Consider the following 22,703-nt stretch of genomic DNA (forward strand, 5'->3'; position numbering starts at 1 on the left):
CCACCAGGTCTTATTTATTTGATTTTAGCACCATCAGATGAGACGGATGCCTGCAGGCAAGATATAGGTGAGTTAGCGGTGATGTCATGTTAGATGTGGAATTCAGGCCCGCTTTTTGTGCATCACACACTGGTAGTGTCACCCGCATCCAGGTATGGGACACATTCTTTTGAAACCCCACTGCAGCTGCCTCCCTTCCACCCCAGCACTCTTGGTCTTCTAAGCCCGCCCCTAAACCAATAATGATAGTCATGTTGTCTGCAGCATCAATCGTTTCTAGCTTATGAAAGGGGGTGTGTCTGGGACGACTTGCGGGCGGGACTCGGATCAATGCACAACACCAAAAAGGAATGGAAATGGTGTGTTTTATTTGAAGCACTATATTTCAAAACAAGATGACAGGGCGATGAAAAAAAGCTTGGATTATATATACAACAGCTCTCTGTTAAACATGCCGGAGGGCAGGGCTTACATACTAAAATGACAGGAGAGTAAAGTACTTCAGCAACTTAGAGGGAACATGTCAGAATATATCCGACATTGGAGCACAAGCGGTAAAACCCTTTGACTGATATATTCTGACATAGGACCGGAAAACACCAATTGAACTATGTTTAATAGATTGTAATCTTTCTGCTGCCCGTTAGCAGTATAACAATCTGTGCATATACGTAGCTATGAGGAGCCATAAAAACAGCCTATAACAACTACAAACACCCATGAGGAGCCGTGCCATAAGAGATCACAGCTGTAGAGTTAGGGATGTAGAAATATCCTGTGAAAAGCTGCTGTAAAGAATTCCCCTCTCAGATACAACTGTCAGTTGGACCCCTGTATGGTAAGGGGTGTGATTGTGTCACTAGTGCATATGAAATCCCTGTGATAAGTGTGTTATTGTGGTACAAGAAAAACCGACAATGAAAACCTACCTGATGTGTTGGAGATCTCTCCTTTTGCACAGCGTACACAATCATGACAGCAGTGTTTTACTCCTTTCTTGTGAGTTTTGTAAAAGCCAGGGCCACAAGACTCACTGCACACACCACGAGGAACCTGCAATAAAATGTATCACAACCTCATACACAACATAATAATTGTGTGTGTATGTATGTGAGTATGTGTGTGTGTGAGTATGTGTGTGTGTGTGTATGTATGTGAGTATGTGTGTGTGTAAATGAAAGCAAGTGTGTGTGTGTGTGTATGTATGTGAGTATGTGTGTGTGTGTAAATGCAAGCAAGTGTGTGTGTGTGTGTGTATGTGTAACATAGTAACATAGTAGATTAGTTTAAAAAAGACTGAAGTCCAGTTAATCTTAAATTAATCCCATTAAAAAGGTGACCCATTTAACACAAACAATCATATCCCTGTATTTTGTTTCTAGCCAGAAATGTATCCAACCCATTTTTAAATGTATCTAAGGTATTGGCATTCACTACCTCCTTTGGTAATGAGTTCCACAATGTTATTGTTCTTACAGTGAAAAAAATGTTTCCATTGCAGGAGATCAAATCTCCTTTCCTCAAACCTTAAATTGTGACCGATTGTCACAAACAATTTTCTTGGAATAAATAGAGTTTCTGCCATCTCTGTATATGGGCTTTGAATATATTTATATAAAGTAAAGTAATTATGTCACCTCTCTAGAGAAAATAGACAGAGTTTGGCTAATCTCTCCTCATAGGTTCATTTCTCAATTCCCCTTATTAACTTTGTGGCCCTTCTCTAAACTTTTTCTAAGTCTGCAATGTCTTTTTTTTATTCTTTTTAGTTAGAGACAATAAATAAAAAGCCCATATACAATTGTTTTTCTCATATCCATCCAACATACAGGAGTGTGGTTTGCAGAACCTTACAACAAGATCAGGGTAACATTAGATAGAGAAATACAAGTTACATGTGCAGATCACACCAATACATAAAGTCATCTGTACCATGTATCATAGTATTAGCCAAGTTCCCACACAGAGAAAATACATCTATTCATATGATAGTGGATCTAGTTGTATTAGATGGTTTCTTAACCAGAGGAGAGAAACAATATGGGGCATATTTATCAAGCTCACAAAGACCGCTGCTCCATAACCTGCCAACCTGCTCTGAGCCTTCTCTGAGCAGGCGGACAGACATCGCCGGAAATCAACCTGATCGAGTACGATCGTGTTGATTGACACCCCCTGCTGGCGGCCCATTGGTTGTGCATCTGCAGGGGGAAGTGTTGCATCAGCAGCTCTTGTGAGCTGCTGGTGCAATGCTGAATACGGAGAGCGTATTGCTTGCCGTATTCAGCGAGGTCTCTCAGACCTGATCCGCACTGTCGGATCAGGTAACACAGACCTTGATAAATAGAGGCCAGAGTCTCAATTTTCTTTTTTATGATACCAAGCAAACTAAAAAAGAGATCACAGATTCAGAACAAAAATCTTATGAATGCTATAAAATTGACATCTGTACATATTCCATCAGGAAAGTTTTCCTTTGTGAAAAACACACTGGTCTAAAAGAGTCTGCTTCCAGAGGGTAAATCGCCATAGAACTAGCTAATGAGCTGATGTTCATTCCTGGTAGAGCGCTTCTCTCTTTGTATGCAAATTAATATGACCCTGGGGAAGTCTCCCTATGGGTGATGGGAGAAACCAGAAGTGGACTCCTTGTCCAGTGTGCTTAGAGGAATGTGGCTGCACCTCACTGACAAGGCCCACAATAGGCCGAAACAATTGTCTGAGTTCGCTTCTTGGGCCTTTGGCTGGGATCAAGTACAGTTTTCTGTGCTTGGTCTTGGTTGAAAGATTTGCTGCCTGGAGATCTGCTCCTTCGGCCTGGGGTCCTTTCACTTTGGGGTTTTGGCTCCTGCTGCTATTGGGGGGGTGGCTACTCCTTAGGCATAGAGCAACTGGGTAGTAGGGCCATCCCCTTGGCCTTGTGGCATTGTCCCTGGACTTCAGCCACATGCTACTTTGGGGGGGCGCTCTGAAATCCAGCCTAAAGAGGCAATAGGACAAGTATGGCTACCAATGTGCCAAACGTTCCCCATACACTTCGGGTGTTGATTTCTGAGGACTTCCGAGAGAATATTGGTTTGGCTCATGTCCAGCAGGTTGTTTTGGAGGGTGTTTTGAAGATGCCAAGAGCAAGTTTGCATTGTGTTCAGTCTTTCCCTTCAAGAGGGATTTTTGATGTCGCTTTCACTGATAAGCATCATTTACAGACCTGCTATCAACAGACTATTGATATGACTGTTGCTCCAGAGTTGGTGGGCATGATATTTGTTGCCTGTGTGCAGAGGGAGAGAAGAATCCCGGTGACAGTACATATGTACAACCCTTGGGTCACTGATGTCGAAATTTGTCTGTTTCTTTGTCGCTACTTTGATGATGTTCAAGGAAGTAGCAAGCTAAATAATCAATTTGGGACTTTCAATGGAAAGCACAGGTTCTGGGTGCGGTTTGTGCCAGATGAATTAGGTATTGGTGGAAAGAAACAACCTCCACAGACTTTTTCCATTGGTGGAAATAGCGTTTTCCTATACTATGATGACATGCCTCTGTTTTGCCATAGTTGCAACCTGTTTGGTCACATTGCTGAAAATTGCCCAGGTGCCAGATGTCTAAATTGTGGTGAGGAGGATCATCTTGTTGCCCACTATAGTAAACGCCGGACCTGTGACCTGTGTGGTTCTTCAAGGCATCTGTGCAGTATGTGTCCTTTGATGATGTTGCAGGGGCTTGATAGAGTGAAGCCTTCCTACGCTGATGTTGCAAAAAAAAGTTGTGGTTGAGCCATCTGTGAATGAGGAGGAGGTCTCTGATGAGGCATTGAACTCTATATTACCTATTTTGTTTAAAAAAACTGCAGTTGGGTTCCCTGTTGTAGAGGTGTCTGATGCTCATGTGGTGGTTCCTGTGGCTGAGAAGGTGGAGGAAGCCCAATCTAATCTTCAGGAGGTGGATCTTGCTTTATCTAATGTAATAGCTGCTTCCGATGTTCTTGAAGCCCTGTTGCCCGATTTTGTGGATGATACTGTTGCTGTTCCTGGGACAGAGAATTTTTCCTTCACTGAGTCATCTTGTGATCCTTCTCCTGATGCTGTTCTTGGTGAAGGGGAGAACATTGATTGGTCTGCTGTTGTGTCCCCTGGTTCTGAGGAGGATATGGACACTGCAGGGAAAAATCTGCCTCCAAGCGGAAAAAAGTGAGGATTCTGATGGATGGGAGAGTCCTGATTTGGATCTTCCAGTAGTTAAGAGATACTGCAAGTGATGCTGACTCTTTAATTTCAGAGTTTCCTTCTGTCTCTACTAAAGACGTTCCCTCTGACTCAAGCCAGTGCATAGGTGACTTTTCTGATGCCTCTTCTGTTGGTTATCTTGATAAAAGAGATGTGAATCAACTTGCTGAAGTTACTGGTTATGAGGCTGGCAAGGGGGAGCCTAGGAGGTTGGAACGTCACAGAGGCAGATTTAAAGGATCTCCTTTGAGTCCTAAGAAAAAGAAAAGAAAAGAAAGAAGTCCTGATGTTTTTTGTTTTTCTTTAATTTATTTTTGTGATGTTTCTGACCATTTCTTCCCTTAATGTCAGGTGTATGACAACTATAGCAAGGAGAGCTGCAATTCTTAAATTATTATCTGTATGTTCTGCTAATATTTTTTGTTTGCAGGAATGTGGTCTCTCTGAACATCCTAAATGTGCTGACTGCGAATATGGTCCTAAAGTATGGACTTGTTCTTCTGATAGGAATGGGGGGGGGGGGGGTTTGTTTAAGGGGTTTTGCTTTTCTATCTTTAATGTAATTCATATTGTCCCAGGTCGGGTTCTTTTGGTTAGTTTTAGTTTTTGTGGGACTGTTTTTCGTTTGTTTAATGTATATGCTTCTACAAATAGGGTAGACTGTTTGCTTAATATTGAAACATTAAAGTTTTTTGGTTGGGGATTTTAATTGTATTATTAAGAATGGGGAGAGGGTGGGAGTGATTGTAGGGTGGATAGCCCAGGGAAGTTTTTAGTTGATCTGCTTAAATCTTTCGGTTTGAATGATGCCTTCGGGTCTGTTTTATTTTCAGGGGAGGGTTTTACTTTCTTTAGTGATAGTGGTGGGATAAAATCTCAAATTGATTTTTGTTTTTTATCTTGTATATATGCATATATGATTATTATATTATATTATATATGCATATATGATTATTATATTATATTATATATGCATATATGATTATTTTTCTAATAAAAGAATTATGAAACGATTGTCTGGGGTTGTCATGTTCCTTGTTCAGAAGAAAATTACCTGGCAATCGGATTGAACTTGAATCTGATTGGCTGATTCCATCAGCCAATCAGAATTTTCCTACCTTAATTCCGATTGTTCCTTGTTCAGAGGAAAATTACCTGGCATTTCGGGGCTGGACTGACCTTACTTGGTGGGATCAGACTGATATACTTAAGGAAAGTTTTCCTTTGTCAAAAGCACACTGGTCTAAAAGAGGCTGCTTCCGGGTGGTAAATCACCATAGAACTAGCTAATCGGCTGTTGTTCGTTTCTGGAAGAGCGCTTCTCTCTTTGTATGCACATAACTTTATTCCTAGTTGGTTCCTCTATTAATTGTGACAAGAAGTTATCCATGAGAACATTTAAAAATCTATTCCCAGATGGCAGGCTATCTTCAGTAAAGCAGAGATCAATATTAGAAAAAGTATCCAGCTAGTAGGTAATAAAAATATATTGTGGAAAGAATCCCATAGTAAATTATTAAATGTTTCCTATATTCCCTGGTGATCTTAGCTAAATGGGACAAAAAGTTTCCACTGCAGGTATCCAAAGGCAGATATCATACACTCGCCTAGATTTAGAGTTCTGCGTTAGCCGTCAAAACGCTGGTTTTGGGCTACCACTGGTATTTAGAGTCGTGTAGGTAAAGGTCTAACGCTCACTTTGCAGCCGCAACTTTTTCATACCGCAGATCCCCCTACTCCATTTGCGTATCCTATCTTTTCAATGGGATCTTTCTAACGCCGGTATTTAGAGTCTTGGCTGAAGTGAGCGTTAGAAATCTAACGACAAGACTCCAGCCGCAGAGAAAAGCCAGGAGTTAAGAGCTTTCTGGGCTAACGCCGGTTTATAAAGCTCTTAACTACTGTGCTCTAAAGTACACTAACACCCATAAACTACCTATGTACCCCTAAACCGAGGCCCCCCCACATCGCCGCCATTCTAATAAATTTTTTTAACCCCTAATCTGCCGACCGCACACCACCGCAACCTACGTTATCCCTATGTACCCCTAATCTGCTGCCCCTAACACCGCCGACCCCTATATTATATTTTCTAACCCCTAATATGCCGCCCCCAACGTCGCCGCCACCTACCTACAATTATTAACCCCTAATCTGCTGACCGGACCTCACCGCTACTATAATAAAGCTATTAACCCCTAATCCGCCTCAAAAACCCTATAATAAATAGTATTAACCCCTAATCTGCCCTCCCTAACATCGCCGACACCTAACTTCAAGTATTAACCCTTAATCTGCTGACCGGACCTCGCCGCTACTATAATAAATGTATTAAGCCCTAAAGCTAAGTCTAACTCTAACACTAACACCCCCCTAAATTAAATATAATTTTTATCTAACGAAATAAATTATTTCTTATTAAATAAATTATTCCTATTTAAAGCTAAATAATTACCTGTAAAATAAATCCTAATATAGCTACAATATAAATAATAATTATATTGTAGCTATTTTAGGATTAATATTTATTTTACAGGCAACTAATAATAATTATTTAATAGCTACCTAGTTAAAATAATTACAAAATTACTTGTAAAATAAATCCTAACCTAAGTTACAATTAAACCTAACACTACACTATCAATAAATTAATTAAATAAACTACCTACAATTATCTACAATTAAACCTAACACTACACTATCAATAAATAAATTAAATACAAATACCTACAAAAAATAAAAAAGAACTAAGTTACAAAAAATAAAAAAAGAACTAAGTTACAAAAAATAAAAAAATAATTTACAAACATTATAAAAATATTACAACAATTTTAAGCTAATTACACCTACTCTAAGCCCCCTAATAAAATAACAAAGCCCCCCAAAATAAAAAAATGCCCTACCCTATTCTAATATAAAAATTGAAAAGCTTTTTTACCTTACCAGCCCTTAAAAGGGCCTTTTGCGGGGCATGCCCCAAAGAATTCTGCTCTTTTGCCTGTAAAAAAAACATACAATACCCCCCCCAACATTACAACCCACCACCCACATACCCCTAATCTAACCCAAACCCCCCTTAAATAAACCTAACACTAAGCCCCTGAAGATCTTCCTACCACGCCTGGGGTCTCCGATCCGTCCAGAAGAGGGTCCGAAGTCTTCATCTGATCCGGTGCTGAAGAGGTCCATCATCCGGCTGAAGTCTTGATCCAAGCGGGGGCTGAAGAGGTCCATCATCCGGCTGAAGTCTTCTATCAAGCGGCATCTTCAATCTTCTTTCTTCCGGATCCATCTTCATCCCGCCGACGCGGAACATCCATCCTGGCCGACGACTTCCCGACGAATGACGGTTCCTTTAAGGGACGTCATCCAAGATGGCGTCCCTCGAATTCCGATTGGCTGATAGGATTCTATCAGCCAATCAGAATTAAGGTAGGAAAATTCTGATTGGCTGATGGAATCAGCCAATCAGATTCAAGTTCAATCCGATTGGCTGATCCAATCAGCCAATCAGATTGAGCTCGCATTCTATTGGCTGTTCCGATCAGCCAATAGAATGCAAGCTCAATCTGATTGGCTGATTGGATCAGCCAATCGGATTGAACTTGAATCTGATGAAGACTTCGGACCCTCTTCTGGACGGATCAGTGATACCCGGCGTGGTGAAGACAAGGTAGGAAGATCTTCAGGGGCTTAGTGTTAGGTTTATTTAAGGGGGGTTTGGGTTAGATTAGGGGTATGTGGGTGTTGGGTTGTAATGTTGGGGGGGGGGTATTGTATGTTTTTTTTACAGGCAAAAGAGCAGAATTCTTTGGGACATGCCCCGCAAAAGGCCCTTTTAAGGGCTGGTAAGGTAAAAGAGCTTTTCAATTTTTATTTTAGAATAGGGTAGGGCATTTTTTTATTTTGGGGGGCTTTGTTATTTTATTAGGGGGCTTAGAGTAGGTGTAATTAGTTTAAAATTGTTGTAATATTTTTCTAATGTTTGTAAATATTTTTTTATTTTTTGTAACTTAGTTCTTTTTTATTTTTTGTACTTTAGTTAGTTTATTTAATTGTATTTATTTGTAGGAATTGTATTTAATTTATTTATTGATAGTGTAGCGTTAGGTTTAATTGTAGATAATTGTAGGTAGTTTATTTAATTAATTTATTGATAGTGTAGTGTTAGGTTTAATTGTAACTTAGGTTAGGATTTATTTTACAGGTACTTTTGTAATTATTTTAACTAGGTAGCTATTAAATAGTTATTAACTATTTAATAGCTATTGTACCTGGTTAAAATAAATACAAAGTTGCCTGTAAAATAAATATTAACCCTAAAATAGCTACAATATAATTATTATTTATATTGTAGCTATATTAGGGTTTATTTTACAGGTAAGTATTTAGCTTTAAATAGGATTAATTTATTTAATAAGATTTATTTTATTTCGTTAGATAAAAATTATATTTAACTTAGGGGATGTTAGTGTTAGGGTTAGACTTAGCTTTAGGGGTTAATACATTTATTAGAGTAGCGGTGAGGTCTGGTCGGCAGATTAGGGGTTAATAAATATAATATAGGGGTCGGCGGTGTTAGGGGCAGCAGATTAGGGGTACATAGGGATAATGTAGGTTGCGGCGGTGTATGGAGCGGCAGATTAGGGGTTAATAATAAAATGCAGGGGTCAGCGATAGCGGGGTCGGCAGATTAGGGGTTAATAAGTGTAAGGTTAGGGGTGTTTAGACTCGGTACATGTTAGGGTGTTAGGTGCAGACTTAGGAAGTGTTTCCCCATAGGAAACAATGGGGCTGCGTTAGGAGCTGAACGCTGCTTTTTTGCAGGTGTTAGGTTTTTTTTCAGCTTAAACGGCCCCATTGTTTCCTATGGGGAAATCGTGCACGAGCACGTTTTTTAAGCTGGCCGCGTCCGTAAGCACCGCTGGTATTTAGAGTTGCAGTGGCGGTAAATATGGCTGTACGCTCCCTTTTTGGAGCCTAACGCAGCCCTTCTGTGAACTCTAACTACCAGCGGTATTTAAAAGGTGCGGGGGAAAAAAAGCATGCGTAGCTAACGTACCCCTTTGGCCACAGAACTCTAAATCTAGGCGACTGTTTTTGGTTTTGTCCAAAGATTAACAGATTTTGGAGTAGAGTTAATTTCTGGATAAACAGATTTACCCAACAGAAATTAAAGCTATCTCCAATATTGATTATTTGTCTGTCCCAGATTACAACAAAGGACCAAGCTTTAATTAACACTGCTATTCTGGTAGGGAGGAATCAAATTCTGTAGCACTGGAAGGCAGATCAATCCCCTGGCATTGCAGAGTTTGTACAAAAGATGTTTTTACAAATGATAATAGAGCAATACCAACTAGAGTCAAATAAGGAGAAACAATTTAAAGATTTTTTTCAAAAATGGTTAAGGCTAATAGAATCATTCCCCTCTACAACTACAGATCATCTACCCTCTATGGAAATCTTTGTTCTTTGAAGTAGCAATTTTGGAGGGACAGCTCCCAGTCTGGTGGGGCAGATGACAAAATAAATTAAGGGCGAGAGACAAAGATTAGGTAAGAGGGAAGACCCCTCTGCAGTTTGTTTTATAGATGTGGGGCAAGAGGAGAGCGGGCACACAAGAAGTTTTTTTTTGTTTTTTTGTGCAACTACTATATTAGGTATCACGAACTAACCTTTACCTAGACATATTAGTTGGACTATACTAGTGAAAGTCTATTAGGAGGCAAATATAATTTTTAACCTAGGGGTGACATAGGGGCCTATCTATCAAGCTCCGAATGGAGCCTGATGCCCCATGTGTGTTTCTGGCGAGCCTGCCGGCTTGCGAGAAACAGCAGTTATGAAGCAGCGGTCTAAAGACCACTGCTCCATAACCCTGTCCGCCTGCTCTGCAGATAGGCATTGCCGGAATTCAACCTGATCGAGTATGATTGGGTTGATTGACACCCCCCTGCTGATGGCCTATTGGCTGCGAGTCTGCAGGGGGCAGCGTTGCACCAGCAGCTCACAAGAGCTGCTGGTGCAATGCTGAATACGGAGAGCATATTGCTCTCCGCATTAAGCGATGTCTGTCGGACCTGATCCGCACTGTCGGATCAGGTCCGACAGACATATGATAAATAGGCCTCATTGACTTAACACCAAGGAAACACTCTATGATATTAATAGAATAAGGTGAAATAGACATTCTGGCATCTATTTATCAAGCCGTCAACCGCAAATAGGCTGGAATTCCGCAGCGTGTTTGTGGAGAGCCTGATTCCCCTTAGTTATCAAACCCTACGGACCGGCAAAAGTAGAATTTTGTTACGTAACATACGATCCGCCGGACTCAGTCCGACACAGATCGATGCTTACGTCATTACAGATGTTCCGAATGCAAATTCGGCACAATTTGACTACTTTTGATAGTTATCAAATTTCTACCAGGTACGCTTGCCACTATTCCGGTCCAGTGTACCTAAAGATTCCTATGGCATCCGCCCTGGAGGCGGCGGATGCCATAGGAATCAATGGGAGTCTGAAAGCAGTGAAAGCTTATGTTCGCTGCAGCCCGATATCCCATTGATTCCTATGGTAATGTTTACACCTAACACACTTACATGTACCCTGAGTCTAAACACCCCTAATCTGCCCCCCCTACACCACCGCCACCTAAATTATACTTATTAACCCCTAATCTGCCCCCCCCTACACCACCGCCACCTAAATTATACTTATTAACCCCTAATCTGCCCCCCCTACACCGCCGCTTCCTACATTATACTTATTAACCCCTAATCTGCCCCCCCCACACCACCGCCACCTACATTATACTTAGTAACCCCTAATCTGCCCCCTACATGCCGCCACCTTCATTATACTTATTAACACCTAATCTGCTGCCCCCTACACTGCTGCCACCTACATTATACTTATTAACCCCTAATCTGCCCCCCCTACACCGCTGCCACCTACATTATACTTATTAACCCCTAATCTGCTACCCCCTACACCACCACCACTATATTAAATTTATTAAACCCTAAACCTGTCTATCCCTAACCCTAACACCCACTAACTTAAATATAATTTAAATAAATCTAAATAAATATTACTATCATTAAATTAATTATTCCTATTTAAAACTGAATACTTACCTATAAAATAAACCCTAAGCTAGCTACAATATAACTAATAGTTACATTGTAGCTATCTTAGGGTTTATTTTTATTTTACAGGCAAGTTTGTATTTATTTTAACTAGGTACAATAGTTATTGAATAGTTATTAACTATTTAATAACTTCCTAGTTAAAATAAATACAAATTTATCTGTAAAATAAAACCTAACATAAGTTACAATTACACCTAACACTACACTAAAATTAAATCAATTCACTAAACTAAATACAATTAAATATAATTAAATAAAATTATCTAAAGTACAAAAAAACACACTAAATTACAGAAAATAATAAACAAATTACAAGATTTTTAAACTAATTACACCTAATCTAATCCCCCTAACAAAATAAAAAAGCCCCCCAAAATAAAAAAGCCCTACCTTACACTAAATTACAAATAGCCCTTAAAAGGGCCTTTTGCTGGGCATTGCCCCAAAGTAATCAGCTCTTTTACCTGTAAAAAAAAATTACAACCCCCCCCAACATTAAAACCCACCACCCACACAACCAACCCTACTCTAAAACCCACCCAATACTCCCTTAAAAAAACTTAACACTAACCCCTTGAAGATCACCTTACCATGAGAAGTCTTCACCCAACCGGGCCGAAGTTCTCAACAAATCCGGCAGAAGTGGTCCTCCAGACAGGCAGAAGTTGTTCTCCAGACGGGCAGAAGTCTTCATCCAGACGGCATCTTCTATCTTTATTCATCCGGCGCGGAGCAGGTCCATCTTCAAGACATCCGACACAGAGCATCCTCTTCTGATGTCTTCTTGTTGAATGAAGGTACCTTTAAGTGACGTCATCCAAGATGGTGTCCCTTCAATTCCGATTGGCTGATAGAATTCTATCAGCCAATCGGAATTAAGGTATAACAAATCCTATTGGCTGATGCAACCAGCCAATAGGATTGAAGTTCAATCCTATTGGCTGATCCAATCAGCCTATATGATTGAGCTTGCATTCTATTGGCTGATTGGATCAGCAACAAGAAGACGCAGAGCGGGTCCATCTTCAAGACATCCGACGGAGAACATCCTCTTCTGACGACATCTTGTTGCTGTTCCAATCAGCCAATAGAATGCGAGCGCAATCCTATTGGCTGATTGGATCAGCCAATAGGATTGAACTTCAATCCTATTGGCTGGTTGCATCAGCTAATAGGATTTTTTATACCTTAATTCCGATTGGCTGATAGAATTCTATCAGCCAATCGGAATTGAAGGGACGCCATCTTGGATGACGTCACTTAAAGGTACCTTCATTTAACAAGAAGACATTGTCAGAAGAGGATGCTCCGCGTCGGATGTCTTGAAGATGGACCTGCTCCGCGCCAGATGAATGAAGATAGAAGATGCCGTCTGCCTGTCTGGAGGACCACTTCTGCCGGATTCGTTGAGGACTTCGGCCCGGTTGGGTGAAGACTTCTCACGGTAAGGTGATCTTCAAGGGGTTAGTTTTAGGTTTTTTTAAGTGGGTATTGGGTGGGTTTTAGAGTAGGGTTGGTTGTGTGGGTGGTGGGTTTTAATGTTGGGGGGGTTTGTAATTTTTTTTTACAGGTAAAAGAGCTGATTACTTTGAGGCAATGCCCCGCAAAAGGCCCTTTTAAGGGCTATTTGTAATTTAGTGTAGGGTAGGGCTTTTTATTTTGGTGGCCTTTTTTATTTTGTTAGGGGGATTAGATTAGGTGTAATTAGTTTAAAAATCTTGTAATTTGTTTATTATTTTCTGTAATTTAGTGGGGGGGGGGTTTGTACTTTAGATAATTTTATTTAATTGTATTTAATTGTATTTAGTTTAGGGAATTTATTGAATTATAGTGTTAGGTTAGGTTTTATTTTACAGGTAATTTTGTAATTATTTTAACTAGGAAGTTATTAAATAGTTAATAACTATTTAATAACTATTGTACCTAGTTAAAATAAATACAAACTTGCCTGTAAAATAAAAATAAACCCTAAGATAGCTACAATGTAACTATTAGTTATATTGTAGCTAGCTTAGGGTTTATTTTATAGGTAAGTCTTTAGTTTTAAATAGGAATAATTTATTTAATGATAGTAATATTTATTTAGATTTATTTAAATTATATTTAAGTTAGTGGGTGTTAGGGTTAGAGTTAGACTTAGGTTTAGGGGTTAATACATTTACTACAGTGGCGGCGGTGTAGGGGGTGGCAGATTAGGGGTTAATAAGTATAATGTAGGTGTCGGCGGTGTAGGGGTGCAGATTAGGGTTTAATAACTTTATGTAGGTGTCGGCGGTGTAGGGGTGCAGATTAGGGTTTAATAAGTATAATGTAGGTGGTGGTGGTGTAGGGGGGGCAGATTAGGGGTTAATAAGTATAATGTAGGTGGTGGTGGTGTAGGGGGGGCAGATTAGGGGTTAATAACTTTATGTAGGTGGCGACGGTGTCGGGGCTGCAGATTAGGGGTTAATAAGTATAATGTAGGTGGTGGTGGTGTAGGGGGGGCAGATTAGGGGTTAATAAGTATAATGTAGGTGGTGGTGGTGTAGGGGGGGCAGATTAGGGGTTAATAACTTTATGTAGGTGGCGACGGTGTCGGGGCTGCAGATTAGGGGTTAATAAGTATAATGTAGGTGTCGGCGGTGTAGGGGTGCAGATTAGGGGTTAATAACTTTATGTAGGTGGCGACGGTGTCGGGGCTGCAGATTAGGGGTTAATAAGTATAATGTAGGTGGTGGTGGTGTAGGGGGGGCAGATTAGGGGTTAATAAATATAATGTAGGTGGCAGCGGTGTAGGGGGGCAGATTAGTGGTTAATAAATATAATGTAGGTGGCAGCGGTGTAGGGGGCAGATTAGGGGTTAATAAATATACTGTAGATGGTGGTGGTCTCTGGGAGCGGCGGTTTAGGGGTTAAACACTTTATTTAGTTGCGGCGGGGTCCATGAGCGGTGGTTTAGGGGTTAATACATTTATTAGATTTGTGGCGGGGTCCGGGAGCAGCGGTATAGGGGGTAAACAGTATAGTATAGTGTGGGTGTTTAATGACAGGGTACCAATAAAGCTGTGAAAAAGACGAAGAGCAGCTAGATCGATGACTGTTAGTTAACAACAGTCTGCTGCTCATCGCCCCGTACTTGGTGCGTCGCTTTTTGACAGCTTTTTTGGTAAATTTGGAGAACGTATTCAGGTCCACGGCAGCGATGTTAGGCGATCTTAGGCGAGCGTATTGGTGTCGTTGAATGAGAGTAAGTTGACGGGTTAATAAATAGATGCCTATGTATCTCTCGTGTTTGAAAAAGTTTTTTGTTTTTTTGTCTTGCTATTTTTTGTTTTATGTATGTCATTGATAAATATGAGAAAAATACCAGCAATGTAATATGAAAAATACAAACTATTGTCAGATTTTTTTGTGTTAAATACAAAGATATGGATAACTTTTTTCTTTTTATTCTGTAAATTAATTTATTTTTCTCCTACAAGTTATTATTTTTGTTACATTTCTGATTTCAAAATAAATGGTAAAAAAAAACCCAAAAAAAACCTATTCCCCTTAGCTGAATTACTATTTTCATTGGCCCAGTTTATGTCAGGGTAGTTAAAGTCTCCCATTATTAGAGCATTGTTATTATTAGCAGCCTTTCTTTTTTGCATTAGTAGTTGAGTTTCCTCCATGTCACTAATGTTGGGGGGCTTGTAGCATGTTCCTAATAATATTTTTTTTAGGATTTTTCCGCCACTCCTTATTTCAACCCACAGGGTCTCTACATTATCACCTGTATCATCATACATATTTTATGTTTAAAGTTAGATTTAATATAAATGCAGATTCCTCCACCTTTTTATTACTTATGTCTCTCTTAAATAAAGAAAGCCCTGGACATGAAAATACATGGGAGGGGCATTTGACCCCTGTCTAGGTAAAAAAGAGGTGTGGTGTAGGTGATGTAGGGTTGAGTAAGTGTTAGTATAAAAGAGGTGGGGGTGGTCAAAAAGAAGCACCAAAATCTGGATTGTAAGTGCGAGCAGAAGCTCCTTCTACTCACACAGTCATACCTGGAGGTGTATGCGGCAAGGTAACTTGCCATGGAAGTTCAGGACCTGCTTCGGGCAGTTACAGCACTGGCCCAAGCCATGGGAGAGGAGTGGGTGATGGCGCAACTTCAAGGAGCTGGACCGGGACCTGCTAGGGGTGAGGCGGCAGGTTGAAGGGGTAGGACAGCACAGCCAGCAAGGGTAAGGCCAGTGAGGAGGGCCAGACCTCCCAAGTGGCTGAGTCCAGACCTGGGCAGGATAGCAACGACTAGGGTGCCTAGCACATGTAGGAGGAGTGGCAGGAGGACATCCCCGGTGAGGCCTGCTGCGGGGGCCAGCTAGGAGATCAACTCCGGTGTGGCCTGTAGTGGAGCCTGGAGCACAGCAGGAGGAGGTGGCAGTTAGAGGAGCCGATGTTGTCACCACCCAGCATGTGGGTGGAGGACCAGGGGATCCAGCAGTGGAGCAGCGTCCGCAGTGTAGAGCAGAGGTGGCAGTAGATAGTAGGGGTTAGCAGGGGACCTGGATCCTGTCTGGGAGCGCAGTGCACAGCAAGGTACCCAGCATGGGTGTGGATGGTTGAGGGCTTGGGAGCATTACACTAGGGGAGCTGGCTTAGTTGCAGAGGGGAGTAGATGGCCCGGTGCTGGGGATGTCAGAATGGGTGTGGCTGATGGCCTGGTGGGTGTGTGTGCACAATAGAGTGTGTGAGTTTGGGTTCAGGGCAAGGTAGTGCTGTGCAGGGGGCCAGAAGGTAGGGGTTTATTTGTATGGGATGAGGCTGGGATGTCCATGGTAGGGTATGCTCTGCTGGTATGTTGATTTTGCATCCTACCGTTTTTCTTTCTCTCTCCCCTCCTCCCCTCTCTCTCCCCATTTTCTCTCCTCTTCTCTCTCCCCCTCCCTCCTTCTCCCCCTTTTTCCTCCCCCCCTCTCCTCCTCCCCTCTCCTCCCTCCCTTTCTTGCTTTTTTTGTTTGTTTTGTTTTTTCTTCTCTTTTCCCTTCCCTATTTTGCCTTTCTGTGTTGTTTGTGCTGGGGCTTGGTTGTTATGCCTTTAGGGTAGGTGGAGGTTTTTGGTCCTGAGAGTGGTATGTGGGTAGAATTGGCGGGGTAATTAATGTGGCATGTCTCCTTCGCAGATTTAACCGAGAACATAATCGTGGGCTTACCGTGCAAGGGGCGCCACCTCAGGAGTTGGATTTCAATGCCATGGACATAGACACCATCTTTTTGGGGGACTCGTAAAACGAGTTTGAGGAGAACCTACACAGGGATGAAGAGGATTCGGGTCCAGCTACAACTGGCCAGGTAGGAGATCTAAGGGCACTGGCGCAGTTACTGCAGATCATAACACCTGGTGCTGTGGGGGAGGACCATACAGCAAGGGGTCTTAGACAAGGCAGGGACCAGAGGCAGCAACTAGAGGACACAGGGGAAAGGAGGACTACAGAGTGGTCTGGGAGGGCTGGCCTTGAAATGTCTCTGTCTTCACAGGCCGGGACCAGTCATCACGGGCTTGATGGCCTTACGATCTCTGGCTCGAGGGCAGACAGATGACGGGGGCGATCCCGCTCACCAGTGGATGTCAGGAGGGGGAGGACCCCACAGGCATCTCCGACATGGGCAAGGCTGGAGAGGCTGGAGGAAATCCAATCTGGAACAGCAATGGGCCCAGACTGAGGGAAGGTCGCCTGGGAGGCATGCTGGGAACCCTGGAACTTCAGAAAGATGGTCAGTGAGGAGGTCGGAGGAAATGACAAGTCGATGGCGGACAACAGCAGAATGGGAAGCAGCAGTCAGGGACCAGCCACTGCTCCCAGCACTTCAGGTCAGGGTTCTGGGAGTACTATGTGTGTTCATTCATGTCATGCTAATCTGAGTGGAAGTGGGGATGTGAATTCTGTTATTTTGAAGGGTTTGCGGGATCTGGTTGCACAGGTGGAGAAACAATGTAGTGGGGGCTCTAGTGGGGAGTCTGGGAATGCATCAGCCACAGGAGTGTGGAATGTACAAGGGGCTTCAGGGGTTAGTGGGGTGGTTGGGGCTATAGGGCCAGTGGGTCCGCTGCTGGGTCTGGGGCAATAAAAGTAGCAGACTGTGTCTTTGCTCAATTGGTCCGTTGGTAATACATTTGACGCAGGATATCAAGGAGAAGATATGGAAGCGGGAGTTTTTGGAAATTATTTCACTGTTGCCGCTTGTTCAGGTCATTGAGATTAAGGAGGATGCGAAGGTGGAGCAGGGGAAGAAGTAGGAGGAAGAGAGAGAGAAGAGATACAGGAAATCGCCAAAAACTTTTGGCAATTGGTCCCGTGCTTTTTGCATCCTGGCAAGTGTGATGGCAGAGAGGTTCCCAGAGCTAGGGTCTGCATTGTTCTGTTGCTATGATTAGATTGCCTCAGCGTATTGGATGTATGGAGGCATGGCATAGTGGCGATACGGCGAGCAATTTCGGCAGAAGATTACGGTGCATCCAGACATGAAGTGGGACGATCGGGATATGGGGATTTGGCTGGAGATGATGACCCTGTTGCGAGGTGGTCAGTCCTTTCGGAACAGAGGAAGTGCAGGATCAGGTGGGCCGGGAACCAACACAGCAGTGGTGGTCAGAAAGGGGCTCTGTTTTCAGTTTATTGATGGGCAATGTATATATAAACACAAATTACTTTTAACAGGTTTCCGTTCTGTTTTTTAGATACCTTTTGTTGAGAATGAGGGGTCAAAGGTTTATGGGAATTTAAGGTCTGCCAAAGAGATGCCTGAGATGTAAATTGATGAAGGAGGTTTCATTGGGCAGGATGGTAGGGCCATTCATGGAGGTGCCCCTGGCTAACTTGTGAATCTCCCCCTTAGGGATAGTTCAAAAAAAGGTTCCTGGTCAGTTTTGCATGATTCATCATTTATCGTTCCCTAAGGGCTCCTTGATCAACAATGGCATTGATCCAGAGTTGTCTGCGGTTTGGTATGCATCGTTTGATAAGGCGGTGGAATTGGTGAGATCGGCAGGGGTCAGGCATTGTTAGCAAAAGTTGACGTGGAGGCAACATTTAATTTATTGCCAGTGCACCCTAAATGTCATCACCTTCTAGGTTGCTTCTTTGAGGGCTCTTACTGTGTGAACCTTTTCCTTCCCATGGGTTGTTCTATGTCCTGCTCCTATTTTAAAAAAAATAGTTATTTTGTTGAATGGGTAGTTAAGCAGCAGTCAGGGCTCACATCCATAGTCCACTATCTGGACGATTTTTTGTTTGTGGGCCCGGAAGGGGCAAAAGTATGCAGGAGGCTCATTGCAGCCTTAACAGGCATGACCCAGCACTTTGGGATCCCAGTCGTGGCGGACAAGACAGTAGGTCCTATGACCTGTTTAAGTTTTTTGGGTATTGAGATGGACACAGTAAGGATGGAGTGCCAGTTGCCTGTGGAGAAGGAGGAGGATTTGAGTGCGGTGATTGAGGGGGCATTGTTGAAGCAGAAGCTTCAGTTGAGGGAGCTCCAATCTTTGATTGGTAAGGTCTACTTTGAGTGCAAAATTCTCCCAGTAGGGAGGGTTTTCATGAGAAGGTTATCTTTGGCAACAGTGGGGGTGGGGATCCCTTCCCATAGGGTCCGACTAAGAAAAGAGCACAAGGAAGATTTGTGGATTTGGTTGCAATGTTTAAGGAAGTTCAATGGTAAGGCAATGATACAAGAAGTAGGGGTGTTGGATTCCAATATCCATTTGTTCACTGACGCAGCTGGGGAAATAGGGTTTGGGGCTTTCTTAAACAGAAAATGGTGTGTGGGGCAGTGGCCACAGGCATGGGTTGAAGCTGGTTTGACTAAGAATGTGGTATATCTGGAATTGTTTCCATTGGTGGTGGCTTTGAATGTGTGGCCTCATCTGCTGTCTGATAGGCGTGTGACTTTTATCTCTAATAACATGGGCATGGTGATGGCGATTAACTGATTAACGTCATTGTCCTTGCCAGTAGTTCATTTATTGCATTTATTTGTGTTGGGGTGTAAGCAATGTAATGGGATGTTCAGAGCTGTGCATGTACTGGGTAAGTGTAATGCAATCGCTGATGCTCTTTCCCGTATACAGTAGGATTGATTTCGTTGTCTGGCCCCAGAGGCAGAGGAGCAAGGGGACAAGTGTATAGAGGACCTTTGGAAGGTGACGTTTTCAGCAGACTGAATTTGGTGAGGGGAGCGTTAGCTCATGGGACATGGAAATCTTACTGGCAGGTATGGTCCTTATGGGGGGTCAGGTGACATCAGTGAAAGGTAGAGTAGTGGCATTATTAGATTGGATGCAGTTGTGGGGGTGTATGGGGATTTCACAAGCTATTTCAATTGATGGGTTGGGAGGATGTTATGAAGTTCTTCATTGTTAGGATGGCTGCAAGCAGTCTTTGTAGGTGAAGAGTGTCTTTGGATAGTAGACAGCCAGTGTTTTTGTCAGTATTTCAGAGGGTGGTTGAGAAGTTGCCAGAGGTCTGTTCATCGGTTTATGAAGCAGTATTATTTAAAATTGCTTTTGTGGTGGCTTTTTTCAGGAATTTTAGAATTTCTGAGCTTGTGGGAAAGAATAAATGGGACAAGGTGGGCTTACAATTTGCAGATGATATGGTTTGCGGGGGATCATTCTTCGTTATCTCATTTTCAATTTTGTCAGTTTTTAGGAGGGTATTGGGTTTTGTTATGGTATAACCCGGATATCAAGGGTTAATACCTGATGAAAGATGCCCTGAATACGGGATCAGCAACACATGAACCCAGTTAATTCCCCCCAAACATGAGACCAAGCTCCATCTTGAGGGTAAAACAGAATGTGTTTATTGATGGCTATATGCCCAGTATTTATGCAGAACTCCCCTAGGAGACCAGATGGGGGGTTGGAAGAGATTAGATAGAGAGAAGACGACCTTTTACAGGATACAATAGAATTACATTACTTAACCTGATAAACAATTTAAACACAAGAAAACAATGGAGTCCTTCTTCACACCTGGCAGTCTGACTCTGGAGGTGATTAAACAATGTGAACGCTTATCACTTAAAATTAATTATAGTAAACAATAGCTGATGCCAGGAAACCTGTCTTTAGAAAATAGTTTCTCAAAACTGAACAAAGTTAACCCTTCCAGTACTGACAGAGGGGTCTGTCACACGGCTCCCTTCTGGTGGGACACTCCGGCAGACCCGGCTTGACCCTTTGGCGGGTCAACTTGGGGATGACCGGACTAGGAGGTGGTAGGAATGTCAGTTTGCCGGGACAATCCATCTGCATTCCCGTTATGAGAGAGAGTTCCTGTCCGTATAAATAAGGGTTCAACTTCTTCAGTGCCCAGACCCGGGCTAAACATTCCTTCAAGTTTTTGTTTTCAGAGACGCTTCTTTCCAGTTGGAGACAAATCTCATTGGCTTCTTTACACGTTTTTTGTACCTGCTCTTTATAGGTATCCACAATCCCTTCATACTGACACAGGGTGCCCTTGAGTTGCTGCACCTCACTATGAGCCAGCGTCAGCTTTTCCTACAGTGTCGCTAAGTTTGTCTTTAATGTTTCATGTTCCACTCTCAAGCTGGTGTTTTCTGTGGTCTGTCGGTGCATCTTGTCTAGCAGAGATTCCCATTCTAAACGCGCTTTTTCCTCTGCGCTCCTCTTCTCTCCCGCTTGCACTGTTACGTGATTGTTTAACATGACCATTTCATCCTCTACTTGACTCTTCTCCTTCATCAGCGCGTTGTAACGGGACTTCCACGTATCAATAGCGGATAGAGATTTACTGAGCTCAGTGTCCTGGGGCTCAGCAGCAGGTGGGTTGGTCTCGGCGGCATGGATCTGGGCACGGGTAGTCACAGGGTTAACATCGGCGGGACCCATGGGAGCGTAGGCAGAAACAAGGGGGGTCAAGTTATTTTCAAGGAGAACATCAGCTGGTAAGTCCTTCATGACCCCCACATTCCCATGTCTAGCGCCCACTCCCCAATCCAAATGTACCCGGGCAACAGGTAGGCGGAAAATAGTGCCCCCTGCTACCCTCACAGCCACAGTGTCTCCGGTGTGCTGGTTCTCAGACACCAAGTTCTTTTGGAGCAAGGTCATGGTAGCACCAGTATCCCGTAGACCACTGACCTCCTTCCCATTAACTTTAACCAGTTGCCAGTGCTGTTGCTGGTTATCTCTGTGGGCAGCATGCACAGGGTCTGCTTCATGAAGGATGCCCCAGCATTCTTCCTCCTCTACGCAGTGGGCAGCAGGCTGAGGGTTACATGGGTTTCCGCCGGCGGGTCTCCTCCAGGACTGTGCTTGGTTCGCTGTGTTTAGGGGACACTCTGGTCTTTTGTGCCCTAGTCGCTTACATCCAAAGCACCGAATAGGCTGGGAGTAGTCCCTTGAGTTGAACCGGGCTGTCTGAGGATAGTTCATGGCTGAAGCCGGTGTGGTAGAGCGGTGCACCGGGGGTTGGTAACTGGTAGCTGCTGGGGTGATTGTGGGTCTGTACTCCACTCTGGCAGGGATTTTAGTGGTAGCAGTGTCCAGTTTGCGGGCATCCATATACTCATCTGCCAGGTGAGCAGCTTCATGCAGGGTGGAGGGTTTACGGTCCCGAACCCACCCTCTAACTTCTGCTGATAACTTGTCAAAGCAATGTTCCAACAGGAATAGCTGCAGCACCTCTTCCCCAGATATGGCTTGGCACCTCGCCATCCAGTGAGCTGCTGTGCGGTGCACCTTACATGCCCACTCAACGTAGGAATCTCCAGCTAGTTTAACAGTGTCTCTGAACCGCCTCCTGTATGCCTCCGGTGTAATCGCATACCTGGAGAGCAGCGCCTCTTTTACAGCATTATAATCCCCGAATTCCTCATTCAGAATGGCCCGAAAAGCCTCACTGGCCCGGCCAGATAATTTTCCGGATAATATCGTGACCCAGTCCTCTGCGGGTACCTTGTGTAGGACACATTGCTTCTCAAAATCCGCAAGGTACCCATCAATCTCTCCTTCTGTTTCCAGGAAGTTTTTAAAAGCTGCAAAATGTACCTTTCTCTTTTCCACTGGGGTTGCTGTGACTTGGGCTGCTGCAGCGCTGCTTTGGCGAAGTAAGTTGGCGTCCATGGCTGCTATGATCCGGTCAATAATTTCGGCAGACGGGTTGGGACCATAATGTGCCAGTCTTATTTTAACCGCCCGGTCAAAGCTTGCTTCTTCGGGGGTTCAGTCTGATATGCTGGGCTCATTGGTTCCTTTGGGCCCTGGTACTCCGTTCATCTCGGTCAGTATTGTAATAATCTCCTCTTCCTGAGGTTACTGGCT

At 43.2% G+C, this 22,703-nt stretch overlaps 1 protein-coding gene across 1 annotated transcript in view; it reads right to left on the reverse strand.

The window, feature by feature from the left end:
- The window catches only part of LOC128658295 (G-protein coupled receptor family C group 6 member A-like), a 446,551-nt gene that overhangs the window by 88,752 nt on the left and 335,096 nt on the right, over window positions 1-22,703 (reverse strand). Inside the window, exon 4 of the mRNA XM_053712829.1 lies at window positions 930-1,053. Coding sequence (XP_053568804.1) covers window positions 930-1,053 — 124 coding nt within the window. The remainder of the gene's footprint in view (window positions 1-929; window positions 1,054-22,703) is intronic.

The sequence above is a fragment of the Bombina bombina genome, chromosome 4, assembly GCF_027579735.1.
Source record: "Bombina bombina isolate aBomBom1 chromosome 4, aBomBom1.pri, whole genome shotgun sequence".
Classification (NCBI taxonomy): Eukaryota; Metazoa; Chordata; class Amphibia; order Anura; family Bombinatoridae; genus Bombina; species Bombina bombina.